The 20,866-nt window shown below is 42.7% G+C and overlaps 1 protein-coding gene across 1 annotated transcript in view; it reads right to left on the bottom strand.

Moving 5' to 3' along the window:
• EML6 (EMAP like 6) overlaps positions 1-20,866 on the bottom strand; it is an 815,949-nt gene that overhangs the window by 349,140 nt on the left and 445,943 nt on the right. The window contains exon 21 of the mRNA XM_029593447.1: positions 5,888-6,029. Coding sequence (XP_029449307.1) covers positions 5,888-6,029 — 142 coding nt within the window. The remainder of the gene's footprint in view (positions 1-5,887; positions 6,030-20,866) is intronic.

The raw sequence follows: 20,866 nt of genomic DNA, 5'->3' as shown, positions 1-20,866 counted from the left end.
TTATCGGACGATAATTTTAATCGTCGAAAAACGATTCACATCCCTAATAGAAGTATAGCCACCAACTGTCATGTATCAACAGGGCCACTAGGTATAAGAAGTGTCAGCTATACTAATATATTACTTAAACTTCCTTTTTTTCCTTAAAATACTTTGCTATTTTAGGATTGGAAGACTCAAGAGAAAGGATGCAAAATTACACAGATTTTAGTTTCTAGATCATCGATTCAAATCCAGTTCAGGTTGGTAGTGACCAAAAGTCATTACCATCTGAAAGCTATTTGTTGATGATCTCAATCTCGACGCCAGGGAACAATGTCCACATCTCAAAAAGCAGTATTACAATTTTACATGAATTAGCCCCAATGTCAGCAATCTGGTAGAGCCCAGAGATTATGCATTTATACTTAATAACCCTCTCACGCTCAGAGGCAGTCCTTCCAGAGCAGATTTAAGACTCTTAGCAAGGCAACATGGGGAAGCTTGAACTGCCACTGCTTATGCCATACCTGTTCTTGTGGATAAATGGAGGACTTCAGTTTACAATGCTATCAAGCTGGCAACTTTTCATAAGCAGTAAATTAAAAAAAGTTTTTTTAAAGTGCCTTGATGTCTGCAGGTAAGTTGCTAATTTCAGGACTAAGAAGGCTTCGTTTCAAGAAATAGTCAGCCACGTAAATATATTCATGAAGCTGGTTGCTATGGGGTCTGAAAGTTTGCATCTTGTGATCTGAATGGATAATACATTACTTTCAGGAGCAGGCTGGGACAAAGCAGTGTGATAAAATTAGCACTGAGCCTTGACATGTACACCACTGACATTTATTTATTTATTTAAAATGTTTTTATATACCGCATATACATACATGAAGTAGATCTAGGCGGTTTACAAATGAGACAGTAACATACATAATGATTATAAAGGAATAAAAACAATAATAAAACATTGAAATAAACAGGAGGCTTAATCTCTGGTTAAAACATGGAGGTGGTAACTTGAGGTGTTTGACTGTGGTTATAGATTAGGAAAGGCTTGTGAAAATAGATCGGTTTTAATTGCATTTTTGAAGTTAAGTTTTGTGGAGAATTGACGAATGTGATTGGGTAAGGAGTTCCATATTGTTGGTCCGGCAACTGAAAAGGCACGATTGCGTGTAAAATTTAGTCTAGCTGTTTTTACTGTAGGAATTTGTAAAAGGTTTTTGTCTGCAGAGCGTAAATGACAAGGTGGCTGATAAATGCGTAAAGTGGAGCATAACCATAAGGATGAGGTATTGTTTAGCAAGTTGAAGAGTATTATTAGGATTTTAAATTGGACACCCCACCTGTCTCAATCTGCCCCAATGTGTGCTATAGAGGAAAAAGAATAGTAAACAGATTAGATTTTGTAAATCGCTCAGGGCTTGTGCACAAAGTGATTAAGAAATTTTAATAAATAAATAAATACAGTACAGGATGGGAAATGCAGGAAGAAATGAGGGAAAGAATATTGGGACATGTAACATTGAAGAAAGGATGCTAAGAAAAGCGATTCTCAACCGGTGTGTCATGTCACACCAGTGTGTTGCCAAGCACCGGCAGGTATGTCGTGTGCTACCCGCAGCCGGCGGAGCGAAGATCAGAGTGCTGGCTGCCACCAGCGAACAGGCCGGCGGGCGCCGAAGATCGGAGTGCTGCCACTGCTGGAGACCAGGCTAGCGGGGGCTGAAGATCAAAGTACTGCCACTACCGGAAACCAGGCCAGCAGAGCCGAAGACTGGAGCACTGATGATACTGGAGCGCTGGCCGCCGCCAGAGTCCAGGCCAGTAGAGCCCGAAGATCAGAGCACTGCCACCACCAGATACCAGGCCAGCAGGGGGTGGAGATTGAGCTGCTCAGCTGAGGCCAATGTGTGTGTGTGTGTGTGTGTGTGTGTGTGTGTGTGTGGTGTATTTGAAACAGGGAAGGTGCTTGTGTGTGTGCGGTATATATGCGAGGGGGAGGGTGCGTCTGTCTGTGTGTGTTTGTGAGAGAGAGCGAGAAAGAAAGAGCATGTGTGTGATTGAAAGCCTGTGTGTGAGAGAGGGAACATGTGTGTGATTGAAAGCCTGTGTGTGAGAGAGGGAACATGTATGTAATTGAAAGACTGTGTGTAAGTAAGAGAGAGAGAGAACACTGTGAGATTGAGAGAGATTGGTCAGAGAGATGACATCTGTATGAGTGAGAATGTCTGATCAGGGAGGTGACTGGTGTGTGTGAATGTGTGAGAGAAACAGATTGGTCCTGGAGGTGTGACTGGTTTGTATATGTGTGTGTGTGTGTGTGTGTGTGTGTGAGTGTGTAAGAGAGAGACAGAGACTGATTGTAGTCCCTAAGGAAGAGGACCATGAGGACAGCTTAGCAACTACTGCTGCTTCTGGTGTGAACTGCCAGGGAAAGGAGTAGGAGAACTGCTGGAGAGGGTAAGTAAAGATGGCTTTTTAATTTCATTTTTATTGATTGACTGTCATTTTAATTATTGGGTATTATGTGATGTGTCTGCTGTTTTGAAATATTTTATTAGTGTTCAGAGAATTTTTAATAATTTTTAAGAGTTTTTAATTGTTTGATGTTGGTCTGTTCATCTGCTCTTTTGAAACATTTATTCATATACTTTTACAACTATAAAAGTATGCGGGGATCTATAGCAGCTTGGCTTTTTCTGTTTCCCTAACTAGAGATGTATTGGTGTTTAGGGCCTGGTTTAATATTTGTAGTGCTGCCATTTGAGTGCATGCCATAATGTAGGTGTAACTTTGTGCGGATTAGTTTGTGTGCATTATTGCAGAACCTGGAACTGTGTTAGGTGCTATATTTCTGTTTCCATTTCTACAGTTTGTACTGCATGCAGAGTGGCTTTTTTGGGTTTCCATTCCAATTTCTGTCTCCATATTTATAATTTGTGGTCTTTTTGTACTTGGTGAAGGTCGATTTTGAGTGTGTGACTGAGGTGAGGTGTTTAATTAGCATATGGGCTAGTAAAATACCTCACTTTAGTAGCATAGTAATGACGGCAGAAAAAGACCAAAATGGTCCATCCAGTCTGCCCAGCAAGCTTCCCAAGAGAGCAACCGCCGCTCTGTGCAGGTTACCCCCATGTTTCTCTTAAGGGTAGTAACTGCCGCTCCATGCCAGTTAAGCTTTTTTATTTATTCCCATGCTCTAGCCTTTTAAGGATCCACAGTGTTTATCCCATGCCCCTTTGAAATCCTTCACAGTTTTAGTCTTCTCAATAGGTGTATTGGTGGTGAACTGCTGTCTTTTTATAAGTAGGGCTATTATGCCTGGTAGTATTTTATTTATTTATTTATTTAAATTCTTTTAATATACCGATGCTCAAGACCAGGTCGTATCATACTGGTTTACAATGAACAAGGGGGGAAACCAGTTAACACGGAAAGCGAAAGTTACATTAAAACAGGGAAGTAAAACAAGGCCGTTTGAAGATAAGGGATAGATTAACAATAACTATTCTAACTGTAGAGAAGAGCAGGTAAGCAGAGAGCAGTAGCTTATATGGTAAACTTAAATACAATTTACATCGTGTAGTCAATTTGAAATGTTATATGAGAGAGCAGTTCTAGTATAGCAGTTCCTAAGAGAGGCTGAAAGGAGGACGCAACCGAGGGGTGGTGGTCTGTGCAGGATACATAGGTTTCTTCAGCAATAAGCTTGGGCGAAAAGCCATGTTTTCAATTTTTTTCTGAAGGTGAGATGACAATGTTCCTGGCGTATGTCTGGCGGGAGAGAGTTCCAGTGATGCAGTCCAGCAGTTGATAGCACTCGTTTTTCAATGGAGTTGTGTATAGCGGAATTGCTAGAGGAAACCTGGAGGGAGTCTCTGAATGCAGATCTGGTTGGCCTTGATGAGGAGTGTAATTTGAGGGGTATGGTTAGTTGCAGAGAGGATTGCTGATATATGGATTTGTGAATGATGGTCAGCGTCTTGAAGAGTATTCTGTAGTGGATGGGTAGCCAATGTAGTATTTTTAGTATCGGTGTGATGTGGTCCACACGGCGAGCGTTTGTGAGGATCCTAGCTGCAGCGTTTTGCAGCATCTGAAGAGGTTTGGTGGAGGAGGCCGGGAGAACAAGCAGGAGAGCATTGCAATAATCAATTTTTGAGAATAGTATGGCTTGAAAGACAGATCGGTAGTCATAGAAGTGAAGGAGTGGTCTTAATTGTTTTAGGACCTGAAGTTTATAAAAGCCTTCTTTAGTGGTGGTGTTAATGAATTTTTTAAGGTTCATTCTGGAGTCTAGTATGGCTCCAAGGTCTCTCACTTGATTTACTAATGGTATATTTGTGGTGCTGGCTAAAGGGTTATTATCATTGGGGGAGATGACCAGGAGTTCGGTTTTTGACGTATTGAGAACCAGGCTGAGGCTAGTGAGAAGGAGATTGATAGCGTGGAGGCAGCTGTTCCAATAGTTTAGAGTGTCGGAGATGGGATCCTTGATGGGGATTAGGATCTGCATGTCGTCCGCATAAATAAAGTAGGTGAGGTTGAGGTTTTTGAGTAGTTGGCATAAGGGGAGAAGATAGATGTTGAATAGAGTCGGGGAAAGCGAGGAACCCTGGGGTACTGCTTGCTTGGACGCTATGGGGGAAGATTCTTTGTTGATTATTTTTACTTTGAAATACCTGTTGCTTAGAAAAGATTTTAACCAGAGGAGTGCAGAGCCTGAGATGCCTATTTCCATCAAGCAGTTGATGAGGATTGAGTGGTTGACTGTGTCAAATGCAGCGGAGATGTCTAGAAGAGCTAGCAGGTATGATTGGCCTTTGTCGAGGCCCATCAGGATGTTGTCCGTTAATGAGAGAAGGAGAGATTCTGTGTTTCTGTGTTTCCTGAATCCGAATTGTGATGGGTTTAGAATGTCGTGGGAGTCAAGGTAGTCTGTGAATCGAGAGTTGACCAGTTTTTCCATTATCTTGGCAATGAAAGGTAAGTTGGCAATTGGGCGGAAATGTATGGGGTTGGATGGGTCCAGGTTAGGTTTTTTTTAGTAGGGGTTTCAGAGAGGCTGTTTTTAAAGCGTCCGGGACTATTCCATGAGTGAGGGAACAGTTTATGATGTCGGCCAGGGGTTTGGCGATGGTGTTCGGGATTGTGAGAAGGAGTTTGGTCGGAATTTGGTCTATTGGGTGCGAAGAGGGCTTCATTTTCTTGATGATAGATTCAATTTCCAAGGATGATGTCAGATCAAAAGATTCTAGAGACTGTTTGTGAGTCATTGAGGAGTGGTTTTGGCTAGGTGGAGGCTGGTAATTTGAAGTAGAGTTGGAAGTTGATAGCAGGATAAGTAAATTTTTTATTTTGTTGTCAAAGAAAGCTGCCAGCTCAGTGAATTTGTTTTGGGCCTCTTCTTCTGGGATGATAGGAGGAATAGGGGTAGTAGAGGTAGTTTGTGTTGCTGATATTGAGATAACACAAGAATATATTATTTGTATGGTCAGTTGTTCGAGGAATGTTCTAGTTCTGCTTTATACCCATTGCTGAAGGTCAGGGATGGGGGTGGGGTTCCTGTGGATGCAAAGTGTATATTTACATTTAGCCTTGTGACAGTCATGTGTTCAGTGTGTCACGCATGTGAGAACTAACTATCAGTTGTGTTCCAACAGAAAAAAGTTTGAGAACCGCTGGCTTAGAATATGGTAAGAAGTTGTGAAAGGCAAAGCTTGAAAGTGAGTAGCAGAGTAGAAAATGGAGCAGTGTAGGGAGAATGAAAAGTGAATGCCATTACAAGATCAACTCTTGGATAATATTTTTTGAATTGACAGATGTTGAAACAAGGGCAAATGCACCAATGTGAGCATGGAGGATGTTAGTGAAAATATTCTTTCAACATACAGTCTAGGCTTACCTTTTTTCAGTTTCCGTACTGCTAGCATACGATGATGGGAGGAAAGTTCCCAGATTCGAAGTGTTTTATCATCACTCACTGTAGCACAGGCAGGCAGCAAAGGATGAGTCGCCAGTCCCCATACTTCCCCTTCCATATGACCCTATTAGAAATATATCTCAGCAAGGTCAATTCATTTAATACAACTTCAATTTCTGTACCTTTCAGAGCTCTCTAAAAAGCAAACAGCTTGCACTGTTCATGTAAGGTAGTTACCATACAGCAGTGGTCCCGCAAATCCCTTCAGTTCTATTATATACAGCTTTGACTGGGTAAAATAACTACTCCTAGAGAGAAATGGATGGGTAAACTGCTGACTTCAAAGAACATCTGTTAAAGGTAAGCAACTTTGCTTTCACTGAAGACAATCAGTTCATCTTAGTCATACAAGGGGGATTCCCTAGCTTAATGTTGACTTCAACAAAAGGGAAAAACAACAAAATCACCAACAGGTAGCCAAAAAATTTACATTTTTATTGTAAAAATCCCATCTTCTATTTGATTATTATATTACTATTTTTAACAATAGGACAACCCAAAATCATAACATCATGGGTCCTAGGAGGAATTAAGTCAGGCTCTACCCCTCAAAGAGATTATGGAAAACAGACAGTCCAAATTTACTATCTAGCCAGGTCATGCCCATACAGAAAGTGAATGTGAATTTATGGACTGAATTTCAAATTACAGCTTTGCAAATCTTCTTCTCACTATATGTAGACCTTAGATGAGTGACCAATGCCACCATGCAAAAAAACCTCCAGCTATGACAAACCAGGGGACGTTTTGGCAGAAAACCAGAAATGGGTAAAAAAATCTGCTCTGAAGAGCAGCAGCCCCAGAAGATGCATTTGACCCTAGCAGAAAAACAGAACCTGAGGGAAGAAAGCAGGACCACTGCAGTTTGAAATTACTGCATATGAGCTGTGAAAGGCTACTACTTAATCAGAGAGCTCTAGAAAATTCTGTCCCTTCAGTGCCAAGCATAGTCACATGACCAACTTCTGACTAAGCTGAACTGCTTGTCTTCAGAGAAAATATGATTACAGTGAAAGGTTATATTGTCATGCAGACCCATTTTAATTATATTTTCCTATATTTTCTATATGTGGTTGAATGAATGCAAGCCAGCACACTAATCCAACTAATATGATTTCTCGTAACTGAACTTTATTCAGTGGGAACAGGCGCCACACACATTTGGCAGGAAATGTTCACCGAGGTAATTAAATTTCTTTTCAAGTGATTTCAATGCATTTAGAATTTGGCAATGCTTCCATAAAATACAATTTCAAATACTGTGTGTAACATTCAGGTGTAAAATGATAATTTTGCACATAAATTGGATTATTATGGTCACAAACTGCAGATTCTATTTGGATTCAAATATGGATTCCAACCTCAAAATAAGAATATCACATCCACCTATTATTACATTAAGAATAGCTCTGAAATGCAGAACAGAATTAAAATCCTATTTCATAAAATGCAGATGTATCAAAAAATTATGCAAATGGGTAAATTAATAAAATTGTTGTTCAAACAGAGGACAGTGCTGTTTCTGGAATCCTATGGATTACAAGCTCCAAGGCTGCATGGTTTTACCAGAGATTGATCTGGTCTTTGACTGGGTGACCAGGGATCGGGGATAGTAATAGATGTACTGCACTTGGATTTCATTAAGGACTTTGACATTTTAATATTTTTCATTTAATAAATTTATTAATCGCCTAACACTGCAAGGCCTAGGCGATATACATAAAAACATACATAATAATAATAAAAACAAACATAAATAATACACTCATTTATATCAGGTTTCATAGAAACCATATCATATTGCACAGATCTAACATTAGAGACTTGTCCCTACAAGAAGATTCACTGAATGACATACCTTATGGGTGAACTAACAGAGAGATTCAACAAAAAACACTCCGTGAGCTCACTTTAGCATGTTGGAAACATTCATATTGTATTTATACAATATTAAATGCACGGGTAAGCAAATAACTCTTGAATGCCATCTTAAATTTTTTCACATCTTCCAGCGCACGAATTTCAAAAGGGATAAGGTTCCATTGAGCTGGAGCCGCTATAGAAAAAGAGGTTTCCCTAGTATTAAAGAGTCTTGCCTGTCGAACTGAGGGGATCTCTAATAAGTTTAATTGTGAGGATCTTAAAGATCTGACAGGATTATGAATTCGTAAGAGCGCATTAAACCAAACAGTTGACTCAGAAACACGCAGTTTAAACACTATCATACCTATCTTGAATATTATTCCACATAACCTACTTATAAATAAACTGCAGGTGAAATCACCAAGGGCCAGGGCAGGGGGAAGGCAATGGATGGTGAAGTGACTTGCCCAAGGTCACAAGGGATGGTAATATGATTTGAACCCTGGCTTCCCTTGTTTTCATCCCACTGCTCTAACCACTCAGTTTCTGGGCCTGTTATTTTTTTTGTTCTCAGTCGTTGGCATCTGCACTAGGGGGCACAGGAGAAAAGTTTAATGGGGCGGGACAGACTTTGGCCACCCCACCCCCTGGGTCTAGAAATAGAACTCCTCCATTCCCTATTGCCTGCCTCCCACCCTTCTCCAGGATCTGCTCCCCTGGGGTGTGAGAGGTTGGTGAATGGTGGGAATCTGTGTGTGTGACATACTCTCTCTCAGGGCTGATATAAGGGTATTAGATGCTCTGGAGAAACCTTACAGCCTTTCATTTCCCCTCCCCTCCCCACATAATTAAAATGTATGCATTCTTTTCCATTTTAAAATTTATTAACTTCCCCAACCTAAAAAGGCAGATTGCATATAGAAAAAAGACATTCAAAGTACAATCTTCTGAAGTAAAAATATCACTTATAACAACATATATATTACATAGGCATACACTGCAAAAAACACACTTTCAATAATAATAGTTTTATAGACTTAATAAACTACCTTTCTCATTGTAATCAAGGTGGTTTACTGGATCCCATATGGTATTAGGCCTATGGTAAAGTGCACTGGGTGTGGACTAGGCCCTCAGAAAGCCAGGAATAAACTGAACTACAATTCCAATATATAGTAAGCCTTCCATATCATAATTGCCAGCACTCAACCTATAAAAAAGCCATACTGCAAATATTACATCAGGTCCTAAACACCAATGCACCTTCTATTAGGAAAACAGATTAAAGCCAGATTGTTGTAAATCCCTACACAGAAACTACATGCTAGCAGAACAAATAAAGCCTCAGTCACACAAGCAGAACGCAGATAGACTCACCAAATACAGACTAAAGGGATCATAAAATATAAATTGAAACGTGCAGACAAAAACTAAAATGGAAATCACAAGAAGCCAAACTCTCAGGCCGATACAGTAAGGGCGTGTAAGAAAAAGTGTAGCAGTGCCGGGCGCCCGCTCGTTTGCCGCGCGCACAGTTCACATCACATACCGCTCGATACAGTATTTAAATGGCATGCAAATGCAAGCCGCGTCCAAAGCGCATCCATGAAGCGTCCATGAATCGCAATCCATTTTACTGTATAGAGCGCTATACAGCGCCTATACAGTATCCTGGGTGCGCTGGTACCTGTCATTTCAAATGACATTTGAAATGACAGGTACCAGGAAGTGGATGGTTCTCCTACGCTCGGGCATCGGGGATTGCCAGTCCTCTCTCCAATTTGGGCGCTCAAGCAGCGAAGGCACATGCGCGCACGCCGTGACCTCGGACGTCCATCTGGGCGCTCAGGTCAAGGCGTGCACTCTTGCGCCTTCGCTGCTTGAGCGCCCAAATTGGACGTGCGTTCATGCACCTTCATCGGAGGGGCTGCTGGAAGCCACTTTCGCCGCCGGCTGCCCCCAGGAGGCAGAGGAGCCGCGGTGGGCACCTCGGGAGGAGGGAAGAGAGGACTGGGGCTGATGTAAGCATGCAGTAAGTTTACTTTTGTTACAATTTCTATTTGCTTTAATAACATGTCGAGTCTATTTTCACCCTGCGCCTTGCTTTGGGAAGGAGGGAGAGAGGACTGGCAATCCCCGATGCCCGAGTGTAGGAGAACCAGGCCCGAGCGTAGGAGAACCAGGCCACACCATGTTACTCGCTTGCTCCAACCCACCCACTTATTTGACCGAAGCCTGCCTATTGCTGTAACATCCCTCTAACGCCAGGGTCAGGGTAGGCGGTAAATTAGCGGGTTAAAGACGCGGCAAAACAGTTCGTTAAAAAGGCGATAATCAGGCCGCACGTTACTGTATGGGAGGGAATAGCTAATCCAATCGTTTACATATCATATACATGCCGCGGGCGGAAAGGGATACGCGTCGATTTAAAGAAGCGGTAAAGATTGGTAAAAACGGATAGTGAATCGTGTGTTAGACTTACACAGCCAAATTGTGGGTAGAAAGCGGGTTAGAAACAGGGTAACCGTGGCCACGCTTTACTGTATTGGCCTGTCTGTAAGCAATACAAACACAATTAAGAAATATAAAACATTAAACATACCAATAAAAAGAATGTCAAATCTGCTGATAAATTCAGCCAATTAACAACACATATAAAAATGTTTAAAATATTATTAAACACTAATAAAAAATTTCAAACCAGCAGATACATCACATCCAATAATTAAAACTAACAAGGATAAAAAAAAAAATCTCCCACTCTCCATAACTGGGAACTTTCGATTTCCTGAGATTATCGTAGATTGGAGGAGGGTTCACAAACTTTAACCTCTCTCACACAAACAAAATGAACCCCGCCAGCCATCACTTTAGACAGCATCCCAATAACAACCCTCAAAAACATTGAACCCACTATTTCTAAAACCATCACCAAAATTGTCAACCTATCCCTAATTGAGGGTAATTACCCCAAATGCCTCAAATCTGCTATCATCAAACCAATCCTAAAAAAGAACAACCTTAATCCTGAACTCCTTACCAACTACTGCCCAATTTCAAACCTCTCTTTCATTGCCAAAACCATTGAAAAAGTTGTACATACTCAACTTGACGATCATCTAGAATCTAACAAAATCCTACCCCCATCCCAATATGGATTTAGAAAAAATCTCAACACAGAATCTCTCCTCATCTCTCTAAATGACACCATTTTAAGAGGCTTTGACAAAGGCGAAACATACCTCCTCATACTCCTTGACCTCTCAGCCGCCTTCGACACAGTAAACCACAAGATACTGTTAGAGCGACTCTCACAAATTGGACTAACAGGCACCACATTACAATGGTTCTCTTCCTATCTCTCTGATCGAACCTACCAAGTAATAATCAACAACAACCCATCAAAAATGATCAACCTCCACACTGGTGTCCCCCAGGGTTCAGCGTTTTCAGACACCCTTTTCAACATATACCTTCTCCCCATCTGCCAACTACTCCAAAAACAAAATAACACACTTCCTATATGCTGATGACATACAGCTTCTGATCCCCATAAAAAAATCAATTGAAGACACCTACAAGAAAACCTCAGATCTACTGATTTCTATCAAACATCTCCTAAATTCCCTAAAACTCATAATCAATTTTGACAAAACCGAAATTATTCTGATGGATAAAAAACAGAATCCAGTTCCTCCACCCCTGTTAATTCCAGACAAACATATGACATCTATAATTCCTACCACCCACACCAGGAACCTTGGAATTATCATTGACAAAGACATATCCTTTAAGAACCACATCTCAAATAAAACCAAAGAAGGATACCACAGACTCCTTACCCTAAGACATCTTAAACCATTTCTCAACACTGATGACTTCAGAACCGTCCTTCAGCTTCTTATCTTCTCCACCTTCGACTATTGTAACTCTCTACTAATGGGAATACCCTTCTCTTCCCTCAAACCATTCCAAATACTTCAGAACTCCGCTGCTAGAGTCCTAACTGGAACAAAAAGAAATGACCATATTACGCCCATTTTATCCTCACTTCACTGGCTCCCTATTACTGCACGAATTGCATACAAATCCATGATTATCATCCACAAAATCCTTAACAACGATCATCAAGGCCTAAACACCCTTAACATAACTCTTCAAAACTCCTCAAGAAATCTACGATCCAATAACTCAAACTACTTATTAATCCCCACCATCAAAGATGCTCATCTAACATCAACAAGAGAAAGAGCCTTCTCCATCGCCTCCCCCAATCTTTGGAACACTCTACCTGAAGACCTGAGAACTCAACATAACATTAAAACCTTCAAAAAAGACCTAAAAACTTTACTGTTTCGCAAATTTTTCACGGACCCTCAATAATCTGCTCATACCAACTCTCAAATGAACTAAGAACTATAATTTACTACCTAACTCATTTCCCTCCTCTTCCAACCTTAGATTACTTCCTAGAATTGTTATTCTATGTTTTACTGTAATGTTCTCAATGTTATAATAATATTTCAAAATTTCCTTAGATATATTTGTTCACTATGTAAACCGTTATGATGGCTTTACCGAATAATGGTATATAAAACTCCTCAAATAAATAAACATGCACACAGGCACTTTCTCTCATACATACACATACACACACACCCACCATCTCACTTTATCATACACACACACAAACAGCCTCTCATATACACACACACACCCCACCACCCTCTCACACACACATACCACCACCACCCTCTCATACACACACAACCAACCACCCTCATTCACATGCCCCCTCACCCCACCACCCTCTCATATACACACACGCCCTCTTACCCACCCACCCATACATACACATGCCCTTATCCACCCACCCTCTCATATATTCACAAAGGCTCTCACCCCTCCAACATACACACAAGCAGTCACCCATCTTCCCAGGCAGGCAGTCACCCTCCCACATCCACCCACACAGGCAGTCACCCACACATACCCCTGCCTGATCTGCTCAGTGGCAACACAGTGGCATCTCCCTTTCAAAATTTCACCCCAGGCTCACGAACCCAAGCGGGAAGCTTGCCATGACTGCTTCACTGTGAGAGCTCAGCTGGAAACTACAGGACGTCTGCATCGCCTCCTGCCCCAAGATCCTTCGAGGACCTGTTGGAATCTGCTTTAGAAAAAAGAAGAGTGACACTTTGGCAACCAGCAGGAAAAGAGATCGCCTCAACAGATGACCCCCCCCCCCTCCCGCTGGGAAATCTGAGAAGCAACTTGCCCCGCAGCAACAGGAGATGATGTTGGAGTAAACAAACAGGGACTCCTGCTGCCTGGGGTTAGGGACAGTGTTGCCACTGAGGAGATCAAGCAGGGCCCTGCAAAGGGTGGAGTGCAAGAATACACACCGGGGATTACCAACAGCAAATCTCCTACTTAGCTTAAAATACAGCTTTCCAATATGGGCTGCAAATAGTACTGGTGTTTCTTTTTTATCTTTTCTCTCTTCCTGATTGACCTTAACACTTTTTAAATCTGTCATGCTGTTTCCAATGTGGCTTACCATGCATTAGGCACAGATGTATTCTCTCTCTCATTGTTTCCACCCTCACTTAACATCCTATATCGGCGCATGATAAGCAATGGCCCAGGCTATAGAACATATTTTTAAGATTATTTTTTCTAACCCACCTTGCAGCAGGAATGAAAATACTCAAATCAGCCTCTATGAAACAAGTTTAGTATGTCAATAACCTTAAACTCCTGTGAAATTTCTAAAATGACATAGGAACAATGGGCACCCCGGCACCAGCCCCAGTTCTTACTTCCACTTTAACCAGGGGCCCCCAGGGCAGCAGGAGATGATGTCAAGATAAACTTGTCTCCTGCTGCCTTGGATTAGGGATCAGCAGGGTTTAGTTTATCTCTGCCCCATCAAATATTTGACTCTGGAGACAGGGTGAGGCAGCAGCTACAGCAGAGGTGTTTTGAAGGAGCACTTTTTGCCGCTTCAAAATTATGCCGCCTGAGGCCACCGCCTCACCCTGCCTCATGACAGAACCGCCCCCGGGTGGCCTGCCCATCTAAGGGATAATCTGCCCACCTGGGGAGTCTATTTTCAAATAGCCCTGAAGGGTAGAAGTTCCCTTGTCCTAGGGTAAGAGAATCCTGCACAGACAGAGAAGAGAGAGTGTAATAGAAAAGAAACCCTGTAGTGCTGAGGATTAAGTTTAAACTGTGGCATTTTCATTTGACTTTTTGCAATAGTAAAGAAGTTTACTTTTGGACACTAACAAAGTGACTCTCATGTGGTTGTTAGCACATGCAACACACACGTTGAAGAAACAGTGCCCCTCCTTCCAGAGACAAAGATGAAGGTAAAAAGGGTCACCCCTAGCACTCTGGGATTTGGAAGTAAACTCCCTCCTCTCTCCCCCTCCCCCCCACCAACAAAAGATCCTAGCCTTGGGGAAGCAAAAAAGCCATGCTAGCACTAACCAGAAGAGATTCTAGCTCTGAAGCGTTTACAAATTCTTTTATGGCCCCACCTGTTCAGGACAGGCAGATTGGGGTGGGGTTACATTTGTATCCTCAGACAACTATTAAATCCCCCAAATTTCAAGCTTCTCCACAATATTTGACACTTTTTTTTTACACTGTCCTTGTTTTAGAACTTTCTTGATTGAAAGCTGGTTTTGCAAAATGTATCTATTAGGCTTCTGGCTATCTGTCTCCCTGAAAATAAACATACAAACAAGGGAGATTTAAACTATTATGAGCTAGGAGCAGAAGGAAAAGAACAAGAAAAATAAAACAATAAAGGGAGCAGGTATTAAGTTACTTAGGCATGAGGAAACAAAATAAGAAAAAAAGAAGGCAAAATGAGCTAAAATATAATTGGACAGTGTAAGGTAATACAAAAAGTGTTTGTTGGGACACCGCTATCCATATTTGTAGTCTGAAGATTATGTATTGCATATAGTTTACTGCTTACTTAAAATTTTAAATTCAATAAAACCATTTATTTATTTATTTATTTGTTTAAAACTTTAATATACCGACATTCAAATGGATATCACATCAGTTTACAAATAACTGGGGGGATAACTTTAACAGAGGGAATGGAAAATAAAAGTTACATATAACAGGGCTATTGAAGGATATCATTTTTGTTTTGTTTTTGTACCTTACATACACAAACATAAATGGCAAAACACTAGGGGAAGATCAGGGTGGGCATTTCTGGTCTTTGATGGCTACCAACTGGACAGGTTTTCAGGATATCCTTAATAAATATGCATGAGACACAGGGGTGAATTTTCAAAAGTTTATGTGCATACAAATTAGCATATACGTGTATAGGCAGCCTCTACTCACGTATTCCGTATTTTATAAAAATTGAAAATAATGCATGTTTTCACTTTTGCACACACATATACGCACATAAAAAAGGAATGATGAAGGTGTGTTCTGGGGTTAGGCCAACCTTCATGTTCATAAGTTGCTATTTTGAAAGACGTTTAAGCACATACATTTGCCAACTTATTCATGTATTTTTACACCTGCTAATTATGTGGCATGATATTAAATTTGTTTTTGTGTACTGCTGACTAGATGAGAAGTCTGGGTGAACTGGGAGATGTTCAGGCTGATGAACCAGGAAGGTCTCAATGACCTGAAGGACTGAGCAAATTGGTGGATTAATTGGTAAACAGGTTCATTTAATTTAGATGCACATCTTTAAAAATTGGTCGACTTATACAAATAAGTCCTACTTTACTTTCGTACATAAAGGGGCGGATTTTAAGAGCCCTGCTCGCCTAAATCCGCCCAAATCCGGGCAGATTTAGGTGAGCAGGGCCCTGCGCGCCGGTAAGCCTATTTTACATAGGCCTACCGGCGCACGCAGAGCCCCGGGACTCGCGTAAGTCCCGGGGTTCTCCGAGGGGGGCGTGTCGGGGGCGTGTCGGGGGCGGTCCCGGTCGTCGCGGCATTTTTGGGGCGTGTCGGCAGCGTTTTGGGGGCGGGTATGGGGGCGTGGCTACGGCCCGGGGCGGTCTGGGGGCGTGGCCGCGCCCTCCGTACCCGCCCCCAGGTCGCGGCCCGGCGCGCAAGAGGCCCGCTGGCGCGCGGGGATTTACGCCTCCCTCTGGGAGGCGTAAATCCCCCGACAAAGGTAAGGTGGGGGCTTAGACAGGGCCGGGTGGGTGGGTTAGGTAGGGGAAGGGAGGGGAAGGTGAGGGGAGGGCAAAAGGAAGTTCCCTCCAAGGCCGCTCCGAAATCGGAGCGGCCTCGGAGGGAACGGGGGTAGGCTGCGCGGCTCGGCGCGCGCCGGCTATACAAAATCGATAGCCTTGTGCGCGCCGATCCAGGTTTTTAGCAGATACGCGCGGCTCCGCGCGTATCTACTAAAATCCAGCGTACTTTTGTTTGCGCCTGGAGCGCAAACAAAAGTAGGCCTATTCGCGGAGTATGAAAATCCGCCCCAAAATATATGCATGTATATTTTTAAAATAGGTAGGAAAAGTACACACATTTAATGCATTGATATACGTGGTTTCGATGCATTGAATTTATTCATACGTAAGTCTACATTCACATGCATGTTGCAGGGTAGAGATAAGTGTATTTTATAAAATGTTTATCATATGCACAGATTAAAAAATACTTGGCATAGATCTGCTTGCAGTTATCTACATGCATATATGCTGCCATGTAATACTAAAACAGAGGGACTTGGCAAATTATACTGCCAAACATTAATTATATATTCAATTTTATTTAAATAATGATTTTAAATATCCATATTACATAAGTTCCACTATGTGCTACAGAAATTACCAGATTAAGACCATCATAAACACATTTCACCCTCCACACATACCAATCATACTACTCATACCACACATCCCAAGCAAACTCACTAAAATCAGCGTGTCCTATATGCTAACAACCCTTATACCTCCCCATCTAATGTTAACATAAACCAGCATATTACATACAATTATAATGATTTCGTTACAACCTATTGTAACTGGTAACAAGTACCTACAATAGTTTAAAAAATGACAATCTTATGACATATCAACAGTATGATGATATAACTTCCATATAATACCCAACGAGATACTCGTTTTGCCCGTGCTGTAGGGCTTCTTCAGGGAAAAATTATTGACTTCCACAAGTTATATGTTCATGCTGGCATCTCCATAACGCAGATATCTTCATATCCATACATCAAGTAGAGGACTTTGTTGTCATTGATGTTTGCATATTATAAAAATGACAAACGCACATAGCACTGGACTCTATAACCCAAAAGATAAAATTCAATAACAATTCAAATAGATATCATCTATTCATTACAGGTATACACACCCTGTGCACCATCACCAGAACTCAGACAGTACCAACCAGTTATACTTTACACGGTTCAATCTGCCCCCACGCTAAATGATGTGTTGAAATTTTCTCAAGACGACTTTGCTGATAGTTTTATCCTCAATATCTGGTATAAAACGTAACCCTTTTCAGAGTCATTTTAACCATGTTCAAAATCCACAAGGTCGTCACACAGCGGGAAAACTTCCGTCAAATTTCATGATGTTAAACCTTCACAGCCTGTATTAAATATATTATATGTTAACTCAAACTGCCCAATATATATCCTACCTATAAAACTATAACTACCAAGGAAATGTCCTAAAGTTGTTATCTTAAATGAGAAATTAGCACTAAAGCTAAATAAAACATAAATAGCCTTACACTATTGTTTCCCTTCACGAACTGACTATCGAAACTGCCCGCTATTATGGCTCTGCTTATGCAAACACTTTTGCCTTATTCTCAGCCCTTCCATATACACTCTCCTACAGCTTCATCACGCCATTATAAACATCCGCCTATTCTAATTAACTCTCACCATAACTTGGTAGTTATATTTTTATAGGTAGGATATATATTGGGCAGTTTGAGTTAACATCTACCTTATAAATGGCCTGTGACCGACGGCCCGCAAATGCGCAGTAGAGCGCAGCTCTACTGCGCATGTGCGGGCAAGGATGTCGATCAGAAAAAAAAAAATGGCGGTGGGGCCGCAGGAGCGGGAGGAGAAGCAGCGGCGCCGCGCGCGCGCGCGGTGCCGCTGCTTCTCCTCCCCAGATCTGCCGGCAGATCTCGGGGGGGGGTGTCACTCCCGCGCCCCCCCCCCCACCGAGATCTGCCGGCAGGAGCGGGAGGAGAAGTAGCGGCACCGCGCGCGGCGCGGTTGCCGCTACTTCTCCTCCCCAGATCTGCCGGCAGATCTCGGGGGGGTCACTGCCGCGCGCGCGGGAGTGACCCCCCCCCCCCCGAGATCTGCCGGCAGGAGCGGGAGGAGTTAATGGAGCCGGGTGAGGGTTGCGGGAAGTCGCGCTTACGGCGCCGGGAGGAAATGGAGGTGGGTGAAGGGAGGGAGAGGGGGACTGAGTGAGTGGGAGGGAGGGAGGGAGAGGGGGACTGAGTGAGAGGGAGGGAGAGGGGGGACTGAGTGGGAGGGAGAGGGGGGACTGAGTGAGAGGAGAGGGAGGGTGGAGAGGAGTGGGTGGGGGGGGGGGGGGTGAAGAGTGAGGGGAGAGAGAATGAGGGGGGAGGTGAGAGACAGAGGGATGTAGCCCGTTTTAACGGGCTTTACGGCTTGTATAATATATTTAATACAGGCTGTGAAGGTTTAACATCATGAAATTTGACGGAAGTTTTCCCGCTGTGTGACGACCTTGTGGATTTTGAACATGGTTAAAATGACTCTGAAAAGGGTTAAGTTTTATACCAGATATTGAGGATAAAACTATCAGCAAAGTCGTCTTGAGAAAATTTCAACACATCATTTAGCGTGGGGGCAGATTGAACCGTGTAAAGTATAACTCGTTGGTACTGTCTGAGTTCTGGTGATGGTGCACAGGGTGTGTATTTAGCAGCAGCACAGCCTGCCCCATCCCTGCAGCCCCAGTCCCAGCATAGCCTGCCCTCAATCCCAAGCAGCCTCAACACAGCCTGCACACTCCCCCAATCTCGGCATAGCCAGCCCCTCCCAAGCCACAACCCTCTCCCCAGCCCAGCCTGTCCTCCCCAGGCTGAAATCCTCCCTCCAGCCACATTACAGCTTGTCACATCTCACCAGTCCAAGTCCTAGTCACTCTAGCCTCCAGATATTAAACATATTATCTGAGGGCTAGGAGCTCTTTGTACCGGGTGCACATATATAACCCCTTAATAACTGACATTTGATAATATATGTGGAACTCAATGCAAAAGACTAGAACCTCTCCTTTCACTGCTGGACTACTTTCTGCATCATAATTTTGTTCAGTTGTTAGCAATTTAAAGTTTCTAAGGGACTGGAGATGTTCAGACTATCTAAAGTACTTTCTATCAACTGGTTTATTTTATATTTGTCAGTGATCCTCCAGAAACGACAATTAATCTACTTATAACTACCCAGTTATACACCTTATTGACCCTTATTTTGAACTAATTCCTTGTTATTGTATCATCAAATAAATAAATTAGTTGTTGAAAATTTATAGGAAGTAGAGTTGTGGCATATGTCTTCTGATCCGCTGCTGCTGGGCTGTGGGAGCTGAAGACTAGATAGCTCATGGTGTCTTCTGGAGTCCTCTGCTGGGAGAGCCATTCATTATCTCCAGAATGTAAGCTTCCCTACTTGGCCAGACAGGGAAGGTTGCATTCTGGAGATAAATGAATGGCTGCATAGATGGTATCGATATGAGCGTTTTGGCTTCCTGGATTATAGGATGATATTTTAAGGATTGCTGGTCAGAGATGGGATCCTCTTGTTGAAGATGGGGCACAGCATCTTTCAACACAGAATGAAACACATACTGATAAGGACTTTAAACTATAATCATTGGGCATAGGTGAACAAAACCCTAAGGTAAGTAAACATTAAATACTCATATAGAAATGGGAAATATGGGGAAAAAAGGCAATAATTGGAAAGCAGAGTTGCTTACATGTAACAGGTGTTCTCCGAGGACAGCAGGATGTAGTCCTCACATATGGGTGATGTCATCAGGCAGAGCCCTATTACGGAACACTTTTGTCAAAGTTTCCAGAAACTTTGACTGGCACACTGAACACACTGAGCATGCCCAGCATGCCATGATCCCTGTGTCCACAGGGGTCTCCCTTCAGTCTCATTTGTAGCAAAAAGCGCGAGCGAAAAAATAAAATAATCAGTGGGATAAACCCCTGAAACGTATTTAGCAATTTATTTATTTTATTTATATTATGAGATGCCAGCCTCCATCCTCCCCCGCCTACTCCCTGGTCCTATCTAAATGCAACTCAAATTTGCCTTCCTGGGGCACCCTCTCTCCCTCCTCTACCTTCCACACAACCCTAACCCTCCTATCTTCCTGGTACATTAAATTTGTAAGTTCTTCAGACTCAGCATTTCTATGATTGCTAGTAGGGATGTGAATCGGGCTTCGGACGATTGAAAATATCGGACGATATTTTCAAAATCGTCAGAAATCGGGGGCTCCCAATAAGAGAACCCCACGATTTTGTTCCTGGGGTTCTCTTATCGTTTTGGGGGAGGGTGGGAAAAACGGCACACCAATACAATCCCTAAACCCACCCTACCCTTTAAAACTGTTCCCTTAGCTTCCCCCACCCTCCCGAACCCCCCCCAAACTTTTTACAAGTACCTGGTGGTCCAGTGGGTGTCCCGGGAGCCATCTCCTGCTCTCGGGCCATCGGCTGCCACTAATCAAAATGGCGCCGATGGCCCTTTGCCCTTACCATGTGACAGGGTATCCGTGCCATTGGCCGGCCCCTGTCACATGGTAGGAGCACTGGATGGCCCGCGCCATTTTTAAAGATGGTGCCGGCCGTCCATTACTCCTACCATGTGACAGGGCCTGGCCAATGGCCAAGTGTGCCTTGCAGAAGACCGTTGTTCCTATCCCATAGAAAGGGACTGGACCACCACGTGTTAAACTGTTGTTCAAATAAAGGACATCTGAGCTTTTCTCCAAA

Source organism: Rhinatrema bivittatum, chromosome 3 (genome assembly GCF_901001135.1).
Source record: "Rhinatrema bivittatum chromosome 3, aRhiBiv1.1, whole genome shotgun sequence".
Taxonomy (NCBI): Eukaryota; Metazoa; Chordata; class Amphibia; order Gymnophiona; family Rhinatrematidae; genus Rhinatrema; species Rhinatrema bivittatum.
The sequence above is the reverse complement of the archived record's forward strand: the minus strand, read 5'-3'. Positions and strand labels throughout refer to the sequence as shown.